This window comes from Streptopelia decaocto, assembly GCF_964273445.1.
Source record: "Streptopelia decaocto genome assembly, chromosome: 6".
Taxonomy (NCBI): domain Eukaryota; kingdom Metazoa; phylum Chordata; class Aves; order Columbiformes; family Columbidae; genus Streptopelia; species Streptopelia decaocto.
In genome coordinates, this window is record NC_138660.1 from 8,022,238 (window position 1) to 8,036,672 (window position 14,435).

The window sequence follows — 14,435 nt, forward strand, 5'->3', positions numbered from 1 at the left end:
CAAACATCATTGAACTCTCTGTCTGGGACAGTGGCCACATAAATAATCCACCTCTTTTAGATACCTGTGACCATAACACTCCTGATTCGGGCAGCACTGAGCTCTTCCAGGACAGGCTTTGTCTCCCTCTTTAATCGATTCTCCATTATCAGCAGACCCAGGAATGTCAGATTAGATTCTATCTCCTCCCTAAGAGTGAAGAACAGACAGACAGATTTAATTCTTCTTTTTGCCTTTTGCCTGGTTTTGCATTGAATTTGGTGATAGTCAGTTCTAACTGTTAACCACCCCACATAACGCAAAAGAATTAAAATAAGGTAGTTTTGTTGTTTGGTTTTTTTTCAGCAGTCCCAGGCTGTCTGTATTTCGTGGTGCTACTTCAACACCAGCAGGGCTTGCTTCCAACTGTCTGGAGAATCTTCACATGACTTCTCATCCTTCTCTTCTTCTCTTGCTCTGAAGAATGAGTTCAGGGCACAGTCAGCTTCCAGCTCATGTTTGCTTAGTTACCAAATCAAAAAAAGGGCCAATTTTGACCTACGTGCTCCACATATCAACACGAAGCCTGATGGATACATTGGATTGTTTTCCATTCATACACCATCCTTAGCCAGCATAAAAAAGCACCCTGAATTTCCTGCAGGATTCCCAAACTGTGGTGGTCTGATTTGGAAAATTCATGTACACTAGTCCTTCTCATTTGAGGACTGTACAACAAAGACACACACCTTAGTAAACATATCTGCTACTCTTGACAGTAGGACCTGTGCAAACAGCATGTCAGAACGCCGATTCTGTTCTCTCCTACTCTTTTCTTTATACCTGTGCTATTGCCTGTTTTACAGTTCAACACATGCAGCTGAGAACAGAATTGGGTAAAAAATCTGATCCCTGAGTCATAAACTACAGGTCTCTTAGGGAGACAGGTTGTCTCCAAAGAGTCTGAAAAAAACTAAAGCTTTCACACCCTTATTTTAGCCACTGTAGTGAGAAGGTGATGCCAAACACTTGCATGGCTGTCAGAGTAGCTGAGTCAGGTAGTGCCCGAATAGTCACTGCTTTCACAGCAGATCTTGCGTTTGACCTTCAGTTTCCTTTTTTCGCCTGGCAGTATATACATCACACATGCTATAACAGCACACACAACTGCAAAATCTGAGCCACATCACACACATTTGCTCATTGGGTTGGATAGGTCTGTTGTGACACCTGTCACAAGAATTAAACAAGCCACTTGCACTTTGCCTCGGTGTCACTGGCCCTTTCAGCAATGCAAAAAGCCCATGAAAGAGCAAGTGAGTCCTGTCTGGATTAGGACCCACAGCTATTAAACAGAGAGGACAGCAAATGCTAAGTAATGGCAAATGTTTCAGAAGTGATGTTTTTAGAGTATCACAGGCAAAAGCTAGAGGGATTTGTGTAAAAGCATATGGATTCATCCGTAGGTGTTCTTGTGTGAGGTTTGTGGAAAACTAATACCATGAGCACACCAGAAGAGTTTGTTTGCTTCTCCAGAAACTAAAGAAAGCTAAAGCGAGAAAGCTAATGGATTGGACCAAGACAGCAGCAGAAGACAGTCTGCTAACTTTGACTGGGCCAGAGAACAGACGGTGTAATGGAGACCCATCTGCTGCCTTTGCTTAATCAAGGAACCAGGATTAAAAAAGGAAAAAAAAAAAAGATACTTCTTTTGAGCTGAAAGCCTGGATAAACTTGCAAGAAGACTGGTAGAAACGGTGGACGGAAAGACACGCATACTAGCCTTCAGAGTGTACTAGAGTTGTACTTCCTATACTGATCCACTGTTACAATTGTGGCCATGTGCTATAGGCATGGGATAGTGAGGCGCCCTCCACCCATTCTCAGACAGACCTATATCCAGACTTGAATCAGATTCCCTCTGGCCTAAATCTAACAAAATTCTGTACAACATCCCTGCTCTTGGTAGGGGTGTTGTGGTAGTGGTACTGTGTGAGGCACCACTAGCCCATGGCTGAATGTGGCTGATAAGAAGCAGTCTATGCCTTACCTTGTCAGATCCATAGATTGCTTCCCCACCTGGAGAGATTTACACGCCAGTCCAATGACCCTGAAGCCCTGCGCTGTGTAGAGCCGAAGCTTGCTTTCAAAGTTTGGTGGAACTGTGCAAAAGAGGAAAAGAGAGTTCATCAGGGCATTGACAGCTTTCTAATAAAAAGAGCGCCTTGGAGCAGGGAAGGTTCTTTTCTCAGAGGGCAGGTACACTTAAAGTCTACGAACAGGCTAAGGACACCAAGGAAAGCTGCTAGACTAACTTCACTTGACAAGAAAATCATTGCCTCTCCTCTGACACTTTGCACTTAGGATCCTAAACGATTCTGCAAAGACTTAGCTCCTTCCAGTGTGTCACGAAGGAGCTCTTATAGCTGCCCTCCCAAAGCTTGGAGAAAAAAGAAAACTTTTTTTGGTGTATACTGAATCAGTAGACAACTTTTTCAAATATCTGTTCTGGCAGAGACTGTACACCTTGTACAAGAGTTGGTACTTGCTTTTATCTCTCAGCAGTCCTTCTTTGCTGAGAAAGGCTGTATGGGAGCTCAGCCTTAGCCTTGGAGCACAACAGAGAGACTGACTTTTCAGGCTGATAAAGTCTTAGACCCAGAAATCTCATTTGGACCTTCCACTTCACTGCACCATCAAAAGTCACTTATACAAATGTGTTTCTAGGAATCATTTATCACTTACTTACCCGTTTCTGCTCTACATAACATGGCTACCGTTTCTGGAGCCCCTTTTGTGAAGACCTGTTGTTCACCACCAATTTCCTGGGCAATGACAGACATTCTCTGCAAAGCTGAAGAAAATGGAAACTGATGTAAAATGGTAACTCCTTCCACTGGGGCCTAGGAGAAAAGCAAGTGGATTAGATACTGCAACAAGAATTTTAAACTCAGGCTAAAGGATTTTAGGTCTGTCCTTTGGGCAATGGTAAGAAGCTAACCATGTATAAGAGGCTAATTTGTCACAGTGGGACAGAAAGGACTGGTATATAAAGAGGAGGTGAAATTTCTACAGAAATATTTAGCTTAAGCAGTAGGAAAAGTTCACTGACAGTTCTAGCAGACTATTACATGTAATTGCTGAAAGGAACTCACCAGTCCTGTTTCTTTAACAAGACTCTGTTAGATATTACACTGGTCTTGCAAAGGGAAAATGGATGTCTGAAAGCATCCGCCTTGGTGTCTATCAGCAGTATCGGTCTGACATCAGTTACCAGACTCCACTGCACTCCCAAGTGCTTTTAGAGATCTTCACCCCTCAGCTGAGTTTGGATTGAGTCTAGAACCACCAGGACAGGCAAATTCCTGAGATGGACAAAATGTCATCCAGCATCCCCCTGCTTCTGGTGTGAGCTGCAAGCTCCCCCAGGCATCTCTTTTTAATCAGAGAGAGCAAGTCAATCGCTCTGCAGGCAGTACAAGAAAGAAGAAGTGTGGAAGAGCTGTCCTGGCCACTGACAACCAAGTGTTTCTCTACCATGAGGTACCTCTTATACTGACTATTTAACTTGATCATGAATGTGAATCTTGCAAGTAGCTTACACTGCTGGCTTTAGGCCCAGGTCTAACAACTGTGGCATGTGTGGATCCACGACCTTCAATCTGGTGTCCGCTGGAATCATCTATCACCTATGTATTGAAAGACAAAAATCTTTCAGGTCACAGCACCAGAAGAGCTAAAAGGAACCTCAAGGAATCATTTAGAGCTTTTCCTTCTCTCAAAAGAAGGTATCTTATCCATTCCTGAGGGGAATCTGCCTGATCTCACACTAAAAAGCTCTAGTAATGGAAATCCCAGTGCTTTCCTTGGCAATCAAATCCAGAGCTTCACCACCTTCACTAAAATACTGCTGTACTCTTGCATGGCAAATAAATTATGTCCTTTCACTGACAGTAAATCCTTTATTCATTACAACTCACTTAGATACGCAAAAATCTTTAGATATAACATAGAGTCAATGGGAAAATAATAAATAAGAGTTTGTATTAATGTAGAAAGCACGATCCTCTGCTACTTGAAGTACTGCACAAATCAGCTGGGTTTTTCCATCATCACAACGTGACTGTGAGGAACAAAAATATTTCATGGTGTCAAAGGGCACACTATTATTCATGTTTCACGGGAATTATTTAGCAGGATTATTCCTGTTTAATTTATAACTTCGATGGGCGTCTGCCTAAGGCTGAGATGGCAAAGTGATGCCCCTGGGGAAAAACACCCTCTAACTCCTGTCATTACTGGATAATTTATTCCTTGAAACTTGGCTGGTTTACATATTTTTCAGATGCAAACCAGACAGGTGTTAAGTACAGATGTTGTCACCCACATAACTGGCTAATCCTGCCCTGAGTCTCTTATCTTGCATCAGCAATGGCTTGTGGATGTACCTTCCACCAGGTAATTATTTGCTGTTTTCCTCTTATCCATCTCAAACTTGCAGACATTTAGTTTTCATAAATGCCCATTCCCTCCACTTTATCCCTGCAACTGATCGGAGTGTAAATAGTAACACTGGTGGCTGTTTGTAGGTCATGGGACAGAGAATGAACACTTTCATAGAGGCATGAGCTTTAAAACATGAAGATGGTGGAAATATCTTCACATCGACAGAGCTCTAACAAAGGTCAAAATCTTGTATTTAGTTCAAAGCTTGCTGAGGTCTGTTACACGCTCTATAAAAGCAGTCTTAATCTGCATTTTTGTCATATCTGGGAATGCCTGTTATCTGGCAGCAGCCACAGTCAGAGCTGATAACCCAGTGGGGTTCACATGATATCCACCACTTCCAGTCAAATGAGCGAAGTATTTGAAGTACTCGTAGGTGAAAGCTCTAGGCAGAAACAAGGAACATTTCTCCAAAAGCCTGCACAAGTGCTGTCCCTCTGGGTTTTAACTGTTTACCTTCTGTGTGAGAAGTGGCTATGTGCCTGGCAGGGCTTGGGACCTTTCTCCTTTGCAAGAACACCAAAACTCCCCACCACTATTTGCATAACAACAAAGCACAGCTTTACCCAGTTAGTGGCCTCAAACATTTTCACATCCAGTGGGTCTCCTTGGATCTTGCCCTCCCAAACAATTAATGAGTGACAGACCGCCATAGCTCTGAACACTGGGCCCCAAGGCAGGCTGTGGTCTGCAGGAAAGCTGTGAACATCCTGGAAGCTAACACAAGAGAAAGCATAAAAATTACCATCAGAGAACACCAAACAACATAAAACTAACAGAAAAAAAAATTTAAGTCAGCGGGCTGTTAAGGCCCTATCCTGTGGTCAGACCACAAGCATATATCTGGGGAGCTATTTCTCACACAGCTGTTAAAGGCTGGGATACAGTTGCTCAGAAGAGGGGTATTCTGCATAGTTAAGGAATCCATTGGGGTGGACAGAGGAACAGATTATTATAAAATACCTTCCTTGCAGCTTGTGTAAGGGCTCGAGCTGTGAGGATAAGTTTGAGCATTTCTGTGCATGCTCATTTCTGGAAATGTAAACGGGCAAAAACATGGGCACTGAAGGAACTGAGTGGCAACCTCAGGGGTAATGGTGATTTTCTGCCACAAGGGGTTGGTTGTGGACCACTGCAGCTTTGAGATCTAACCTGGCGTGTCTAGGGCAGCCTATGCTGCCTGGATGTGCTGTGCCAAATGCTGATGACAGCAGCTGCATCATTTCATGTGGAGCATGACTCCTGGGATAAGGCAACAAACTCATTTTACAAAGGCTACAGAAATAATATTGGAAATCTAAACACAGGGAACTTCAAACTACTGTTTTGACATTAATTGTCTTTCAGATTTGTTCATATGTGTATGAGGAGAATCCAGTCGTTATCCCACCAAACTTAAATGCCATTGGTGTGTCAAGAAGCCTTACCCGTTTCTTTCAGAGGGCAGCAAGCCCCAAAGATCCAGGCCATCTTCTGTTAAGGTGCCAGTCTAAGTTAAAATGTACATTTACATTAACTTCCCACACGAGAGCTCCAAGAGGAATAAAAAGCAAGACTTATTTTAAGAAGTTACTGTTCAGAAAATGCCAACACAGTGCAGAGCAAAAATGCTACCAGCCAGTTCCTAGATTCCAAGAAAAACAACAGTTTGCAACAGTGTCTGTTTAGACAACACAAACTTAAGTACACAAGAGTGGTCAGTGTGTTTCTATAGTATGATGGAAGTGCTTGATCAAAACCCACACTTTCCCACCGCTAGCATGGCTCCCATTACTACTAAGAGAGTAACCACCACATAGCAGTTACTTTGTCAAAGCAGATGAGGTTCAGCTGTCCACACATGTTGATTCTTTGTGGGCTGATGCAGAAGATGCCCTTTTTCTTCAGCCTCCGCTGGGTATAAATGATCCCTGTTGTCAAGGCAGCTGGCAGAGCTGGGGGGACAGCAATAGTGATAACATCCAAAGCCTTCTTCACCACTTCTCCTGTCTCCTCCTGACATGAAACCAAAGGCAGTTATCAGCAAGAGGGTGGCAAGGGGTGCTGCTTGGATTGTCAGAATGCAGCCCTCTTCATCCCTCCACCTTTCCACTGCAGGTACTTCACACTGTGGTGTTTTCTGCCTATGGTCCATCACGTATTCATCTCCCTAAGAAATTAATTGCTTTGGTTCAACCAAAGGCTTTAAGGCTACACCACTGCTAAAGAGCAGCCTCCAGGCCTTCATTCTCCATGCCAACAAACCTGCTGGGTAGAGCTTACAGCCTCCTCCACAGCATGAGTTCAAACATGTCAGTTAGGCTATTGCACCCTCAGTCAAGCCCAGTTTCCCATGATATAGCACACAAGAATCTGCCATTTATATGGGCATTCATCCAACTGCCTACAGGCACAGCTCCGGACTTGATGTTAAGGTGAAAGGTGAGACATATGGGATGGTGCTGAAAAGGAGGGCAGAATGCATGAGCTAATGATTTCTTCTGACCTTATGTTCTAGGAGTTGTGAAAGGAAATTGCTTTTACCTGCAGGAAAAGTCATGTAAGTAAAAGTTACATTTCTAAAAGTGATCTTGAATTTGGGAGCTTAGAGGTCGGTGTAAAACTGCAACTATGCTGAATGTCGACACTGTTATTCTTGGCAGTTGATATTACTGCTAAAGGATTGAATGCATTTCAAATTAGGGTCCCAGAACCGAGACACTGCAAACTAAAGCCAATTTGCAGTTCAGAAGGATCTGCAAACTGTCATTAGAGCTCTATTATTACTGCTTCCGAGCTTGGGACTTTGACCATAAATCATGTTGCATTTGATGTGATGAATTTCCATCATGTTTTCATTCTCCCTTCATTGATATTATTTCAGACCACAGAACACACCAGTTTGATAATATTTTTTATATATTTTATGTGAGAATGAAGCACTTATCACTTTTAGATAAACACTCTCACAGGAGAGCATTTAGTGTATCATGGGACTGAGTCTTACACCAGACAACAGTCTGACAAGACAGTTTCAGCTGCTGTGATAACATCAGCATGTATTTTACATATTACAAGGGTGAAGCTAAACAAAAAAAAAAGGAAAAATGGCAAAGCAGACACCAAGGTGTGTTCTTAAACACACTTCCTTTGATATCCCGAGGGGAATTAATCTTCTGAGACAACTGACCATAGATTATTGCAAAGGAGAAAAATGATTCAAAAGCTGAATTGCAGAATCAACCTTGCAACTCAGGACTTGGACTTGACATAGGCAGATAATTATCAAGGCATGAAATGATGTCCTGAAAGTTTCTGAATAAGTTCTAAAGCAATTAGGCTTTAAAAACTGCAGAGTTACTGTTTACAGTGTACAACTTTTTCTTATACTGACCTTGATGCATGAGAATGAGCAAACTGTTTTTAAAAGGGCTTCAAGTGAACCCTTCAGAGACTTCGCAACCAATATGGCAGGGCCCTAGGTGCACTGAGTGGTCTTAATTAACCTCACTAGCCTCAGCTCCACCTGCTTATGAGTTCTGGAGCTCCAGTTAAGCTCAGGCCTGAGCCTCCAGTCCTTGTCTGCGCCATGTCATAGGCGTACCTGCCTCTAGCACTGTCTCCTCGATGGATACCTTTACACACATGTTGCCTTGTCTCCTGTCCTCATCTCTTTCTGCTTTTGACCTGTCTGCCTGGATTATTTACCACTTTGCCTTGCCTGGGAATACTGATGGGCTGTTCCCAGCACACAGCTCTGCTTGCCGTGTTCAGATCCTGTGTGACTGTGCCCTGGTCGGTGAGGGCACCGCCTGGGCTCTGCTCACCCTCAGCTCCTGGCTTGCCTTCTCCTAGGGAACAGCTGGCCTCTGCTGCTTCCTAACACTGTAAGTCTTAGTTCTATGTTGAGAAACTTGATTAAAATTATCACACAGAATTCATCAACCTTTGGTGTATATGGCACATTAGAGAAGAGCTAACACGGTCTTCACAGAGGGAATTAATACTCCGTAAGCCTCCTGGAGTACTCTGTAAAAAATCAGTGGAGATGTGGGTGACTCAAATGATACAGGATAGTTGGCTTTGCAAAAGTTATTTCTCAAAAGATCTCAAGGATATTAAGCTGAGTTATAACCAAGTGAAGGTTATCTCCCTTTCCACCACCCTGCAAATGACTATACAAAGATATGAAAAAAAAGCAGATGGAGTTCTACATGATATCAATAAATTTCAGGGATCTGTGTTGATACCTGGACTGTCCAGGGCCCTGTAACATGGAAGAAAGGTGGCTGAAGGGGTGGCAGATGATCTCTAAATCATGAATAGTACAGGAAACATCAAGTAGAAAGCTATTCCTACTTCTCTAAAACAAAAATCTACAGTATCTTCAGTGATTTAGATAGCAGCTTTAAAAACATTTTTACACAGTACATAATGAAACTGTGGGAATCATTGTCACAGGTGTTGTCCAGTCCAAGGCACAAATGAATTCAGAAATATCTTGAATCATACTCTGGGAGATTTTCAGTGGCTATTAAAGCTAGATCATCTAGATACAAAAGACAGCTTTCAGAACTGTTAAACCTTTTTCTACAAGAAGTCAGAAAACTATATCAGGGAAGAATTGTTCTATACTTGCCCTACCTCCTAACCAGTTTCCATGAATATTTGATACTAATTACTCTCAGAGACAGTGGACAGGGATAGATGGGTCTTTGATCTACACTGAAGTTTTTGGAAAGCTGCCTTGTCATGACACATCAGTCTGTGTCCCATTTAGCCCATGACTCACTTGTGATTTTTCTAGGAATAAACAAAAAATGCCACAAAAACTTTGTAAAAGCTCCTTGCAGAGTGCTATGGTCTTGGAATCTCCCATTTCCACAGCTCTAGAAAGCATTATGCTAATTACATGCATTATTAATTACACATATCAGCAAGCACAGGGCAGGTAACATAGAGGTAGTCGGCATACAGAAGGCTGCTGATAAGACATGCAGTTCTTGCATAGGATTTGCTAAGACCTCAAAAGAAATTACTATTGGGCACCTTGGAATTGAATGTATGAGAGCTTGTGTATCATCACAAACTGAATTACATTGTAAAACAGCCTCATATACTAAGACAAAAAGGAGAGTGACAAGGACTATATTTTTATATGTAACTGTACATGAAGCCACTCAGGTTTCAGGTCTCTTGAAACTGTGTGTGACCATTTCTCCTGCATTTAGTAACTTACCCCATTAAGTGCAAATACACACACTGCGTAGATCATTCCAATGGCTGCAAATGCTATGAGACACATCAGAAAGCGGAGGGCATCTCTGTACAGCTTGAAGTTCATGGGTTTAGGGTAGAGAATGGACCTCACCAGATCCCCTTTGGCTGTATTGAAACCTGGAAAGACAAACTAAAATTATTCCAAGGGAGAACATTCCCAAAAGTTCTCTATAAAAAATGGAGGGTTTTAAAATGACTCATGATTTCTGTAATTTAAGAAAGGAGGCCCAGATCTTTCATTTCAATGTATGTGACCTGCTCTGCAGAATATAGAAAAAAGTTATTTTTGTCTTCAGGAGGAAGATTTTTTCAACGTCTCATAAGCAAAGTAAAATTCTTCTTTGTAATCATATGCTAGTGGTTTTTGCAAAAGCTATGCCAAGCAAACGAGAACAATGCATAATAGCTTAGCCCAGCCCAGGATATCGTTTCTCCATCTGACTGTTGTGAATTTGTATTAATGCCTTTCACTTAATGTCTGGGCGCATTAAGTCAGACTGTTCCAGTAAGAAAACGCATGAAAGGAAAAGCAAACTGAAGTGTTGACTGACCAGTCCGCATCACCACAGCTTTCACTGCTCCTCTGTCATCTGCCTTGGTCTGTATGACCTCTGTTCCACAGAAGAGGACATGTTTTTTGTAATCCTCTGCACAGTGCATTCTCCAGGGCTTGCAATTATCAGCTTGGGGTAAGTGGGTCTTTGTTACTGGAATACTTTCCCCTAGGGAAAATTAGCTCAGATGAATAAAACTGCATTATACCTTAAAATCAGTCTATTGATTTCCAAATTAGTACAGTAGCTAGACATCTAGATGGTAAGTTAAAGGTATTTACTAGAGAAACCAGTTTAGAGAAATGTTACTTTTATTTTGTGACAATTTCAGACTGAATAAGAGTTTGAAGCCTAGCAAACCAAGAGACTATGCCAGAGAAAAGCTCTCCTTTGCATCGGTACAACTGTCTCATGTAAGTCAGAGAACTGAAAGAAGCCCAAGGACTCCAAACCCTCTCTGCAGATACAGAGACTTTAAAAGAGACCTGAACTGGTGTTGCATGACTCCACTTGATGGTCACAAGTTGTTTACCAAGTCTGAACCTCATGTGCAGGTCACTACACTATTCCCTTTGGTACATTAAACATGAGATTCCCTATTTCCCCTTTCTGGTAAAAAGGATAGCTTTTAACCCAATACTTGACAGCTGACAAATATCCTATTTATGTCAGAGCAGATACACTAAGGTGAAGCAGAAAAAGAATCTCCTGACAGCTGAAGCCTTCTAAATGAAAGGGGTTTTTGGAATTTCTCATTTACATGAGAATTCAGAACTATGGGTTTCAGTTTGATTCAGACCAAGACCAAATTTAAAGACAAGAAACAGAACTATTACATTAACATCTCCTGCACCAAAAATCCTGCTTTGCAGTGAACTCTTCCACCTGGTGTGTCCTCCACTGCTATCACATGAATGTGAGGTTAACTATCTGGAGAGCTAGACAGACACTTCAGCAGGTTGGAGATGTTGCAGTCATCAGCGACGAGACATTCAGAGTGACCAAGAGAAACCCCCACAGCCTGAGCAGAATGGGGGCCCTGCATGGGAACAGCTTTTCTCCATATCTACTGTTTCTTCTCCTGTCCTACTCATTCCTCTTCACTGTGCACACTTTCCTTTCTAATTAGAGGATCTCTTCCTAAATTCTGCACCCCAGAAAGGAAGAAAAGGATGAACTGCCCTTCCTAAGTCCATCTAGTCTATTTAGATAAGCTGGGGCTAACTCTAATTCAGCCTTTATTATTGCAAACACCCAAAAGAATCCCCTTCTAGGCTAGTTATGGACTATCTCTTAATAAGAGTTACACATAGCACCATATGTCCTGTGTCACTGGCTGAAGCCACAAGGCGATGATGATGTTTTGACGGTGAACCTGGGAGGGATGAGCTGTACCTGTCAGCATGCTTTCGTTTACAACACACTGCCCGCTGATCAGAATGGCATCACAAGGCAAGAGGGTTTTGCCCTCTTTCAAAACCAGCACATCTCCAGGAACAAGATGGTGTGATTCCAGCTCTTGGAAACCTGCAGATGACACGTAATGCAAACTTTCTGCTTCATATATTTCTCTGCAGTAAAGGGAAAAAATACAAGGAACTACCTGCTGAATAGACTGTCACTTCTTTATAATGATTGATAAATAAAGGACCACAAGTAGGACCTAAGAATGCAACCTCCAATATTTAGAAAAGCCTAGGCATGTTTGAACTGCAGAATTCCCTCTTATCTCCCCAGAAGCCCAACCAATGGTTATTGTTCCAAAGCACTAACCTAACTGAAGAAGCTTGGATCTACATTACTTAGTTTGACTCTGTCTTTCTGGATTGTGCTCTAAATACCATGACAATGAACAGGATTTGCATGAAGCCATTATGTGGACTCACAGTCATTTAATGGTTAAGTGGTTGGCTTTGTCAGCACTACTTGAAGAACATGGTTTTCCTGATAATTTTTTGCTAAGGCTGCACTCAAACAGTTATAAATAGAATCAATGTGCCACAACGTGCTTCTGGGTCAAATTAACCCAACATGAAGAAGCTAGTTAATCAAGCTGAGAGACAGAAAAGGAAACTGATCTAGAAGGAATTTAATATTATACATTCTTGGGTTTAATATAAATTGCTAGAGAAACTAAACACATTGGAGAAAGAAGTGTAGAGGAGTCACCTTCCTTATTTCTGCAGACAGTGACCATCATGTTGTTATGAGACTCAACCAGTCTGTGCAGTTTAATTGATTGCTATAAATTAAAGGAGAACACAAGAAAGTGTTACATTTTTCTTACATGATGCAATTAATCCACTAACAATTATTCCCTTTTGTTATTTGTGGTTAAGAGAGATCTCATAAAGTCAGGTCTGGCCCTGCCAGCAACTGTGCAATCATACAGAGAAAGAAACTCCCCGCCCTAATTATGGAGAAGGTGTAGCAAAAGGTTACAAAGCAAAGCACTGGAATGGGGAAGGGAGGATGTGGGTGAAGAACCACACAGAGATCATTATGACTAGGAGGCCAGGCCATTGCACCTGCTACTACACAACATCACGAGACTAAACCTCTGAGTAACTCTCAGAGCACTGTACATGCGCATGTTGTAACATCCTGGCTTTTCCCAGACATTAGAAATAAAATTTCCTTGTGGAAAAAGGTAAGGTGTCTCACCTGCCTAAGATCATATACTGTCAAAAAAATCGAGAGGAGAGACATGATTATGATGGCAATGGCATACTCCATGTATTCTTCAGCAAACCACAGACACACACTGAACAGCTGGAACACGTAAAATGGATTTAAGACCTGTTTGGAGAGAGAGCAATACTCAAGACCTGGCCACATTTAAATGGCTCCAGTATACCCACCCAGTCAATCCTGTTAGAAATGGGCTGGACTAAAAGCTATTAAGTTAATGTTGTGTCTCCCGACTCCCTTTCTGATTTTGTTAGCAGTGGCTTCAGTCTAATCAGATTGGACCATCTCCATCTGACAGTAGGGCCAAATAATCCGGACCAATAGGAATGTTATTTGGGATGTGTACAGTTCAGCCCAAGCCTTGTTTTTCTTGCTTCTTAACAAGAAATGTAACAAAGGTGAGAGAAAAGCAGGTCATATTGTGAGGATGGAGCTCACATACCACAAGCACATCTCCACAAACACTGTTCAGGCCACATACAGCCAGTTCCTGACTGAAAAAGATACCGGTGCTTTACATGGTGCTGTGCCAGAGCTCACTGGATCTCTCTGCAGCTGTGGGCACATACCAGCCACCGCTGTTCACCTCTGCTGATTAAGAGATACCCTTTGCCTGTCAGGTTTGATGTCCAGTGCAACTTGTAAACATTCCCTGACCCCTGTAAGGCCAACAGAACGATTTCCCAGAATATACAAACACCAAGCAGCCATCCAGGCACAGAGATGGATGACAAGGAACTATGGAGACTACATGAATTTATGGCGATTTCATTAAGAAGTATTTGAAGAAGAAACGTGCTTGATGAGTGAGTACTCAGAAGCTAATTTAGACATAGAATCCATGAATCCAGAGCACACTCTGCCTCCCCAAGCAGCCAAAATAAAAGCAACAGAAATACTTAACCTCTTTGACAAGTAGTTTCCAAATAGGGATAACTGGAACATCAATAGTGTTTGGCCCACATATAACTCTCCTGTATGGAATAAAGATACATCACTTACAGATAAAACAGTGACAATGGAGTTCAATCAAGAAGCTGCAGCTTTCAATAGTCCTGAGATCTTGTATCAAACCCAGTTTAAAGGCTGCGAGGATCTTTCTCCAAGAAAAAGTTAAAAAATTAAATGCCCCTACAGTGCTTATGTCAGAAAAGGTGACTGTACCAGTGAAATGGACTTAAACAGATGAGAGATGTAACGCAGCCTTTTAGGCAAATGTTTCCATTATGCAAAAATTCCTTTGAAACACCATAAACAAAGGAATTCTGAACCTAAAACCAAATTATTTTGTGTAAAGTTAAGGGTGATTTGAATGTAAGATTCAACATGAGCTAAGGTCAGGAGCTGGATTTTCAGAATTCAATCAACTGAAGATCATTTCTTTATTTAGCAGTTTCAGGAATACCTTTTGTGTAAATGGTCTAATGATACAAGAGTTCGTGAGAC

At 41.9% G+C, this 14,435-nt stretch overlaps 1 protein-coding gene across 1 annotated transcript in view; it reads right to left on the reverse strand.

Annotated features, from left to right (window-relative positions):
- LOC309441928 (putative cation-transporting ATPase 13A4) overlaps nt 1-14,435 on the reverse strand; it is a 41,417-nt gene that overhangs the window by 13,481 nt on the left and 13,501 nt on the right. The window contains exons 6-18 of the mRNA XM_082057220.1: nt 13,894-13,963; nt 12,963-13,097; nt 12,468-12,540; nt 11,694-11,825; nt 10,296-10,466; nt 9,704-9,861; nt 6,292-6,480; nt 5,913-5,974; nt 5,052-5,202; nt 3,582-3,668; nt 2,729-2,882; nt 2,030-2,141; nt 65-189 (exon numbers count right to left, since the gene is read on the reverse strand). Coding sequence (XP_081913346.1) covers nt 65-189; nt 2,030-2,141; nt 2,729-2,882; nt 3,582-3,668; nt 5,052-5,202; nt 5,913-5,974; nt 6,292-6,480; nt 9,704-9,861; nt 10,296-10,466; nt 11,694-11,825; nt 12,468-12,540; nt 12,963-13,097; nt 13,894-13,963 — 1,619 coding nt within the window. The remainder of the gene's footprint in view (nt 1-64; nt 190-2,029; nt 2,142-2,728; nt 2,883-3,581; nt 3,669-5,051; nt 5,203-5,912; nt 5,975-6,291; nt 6,481-9,703; nt 9,862-10,295; nt 10,467-11,693; nt 11,826-12,467; nt 12,541-12,962; nt 13,098-13,893; nt 13,964-14,435) is intronic.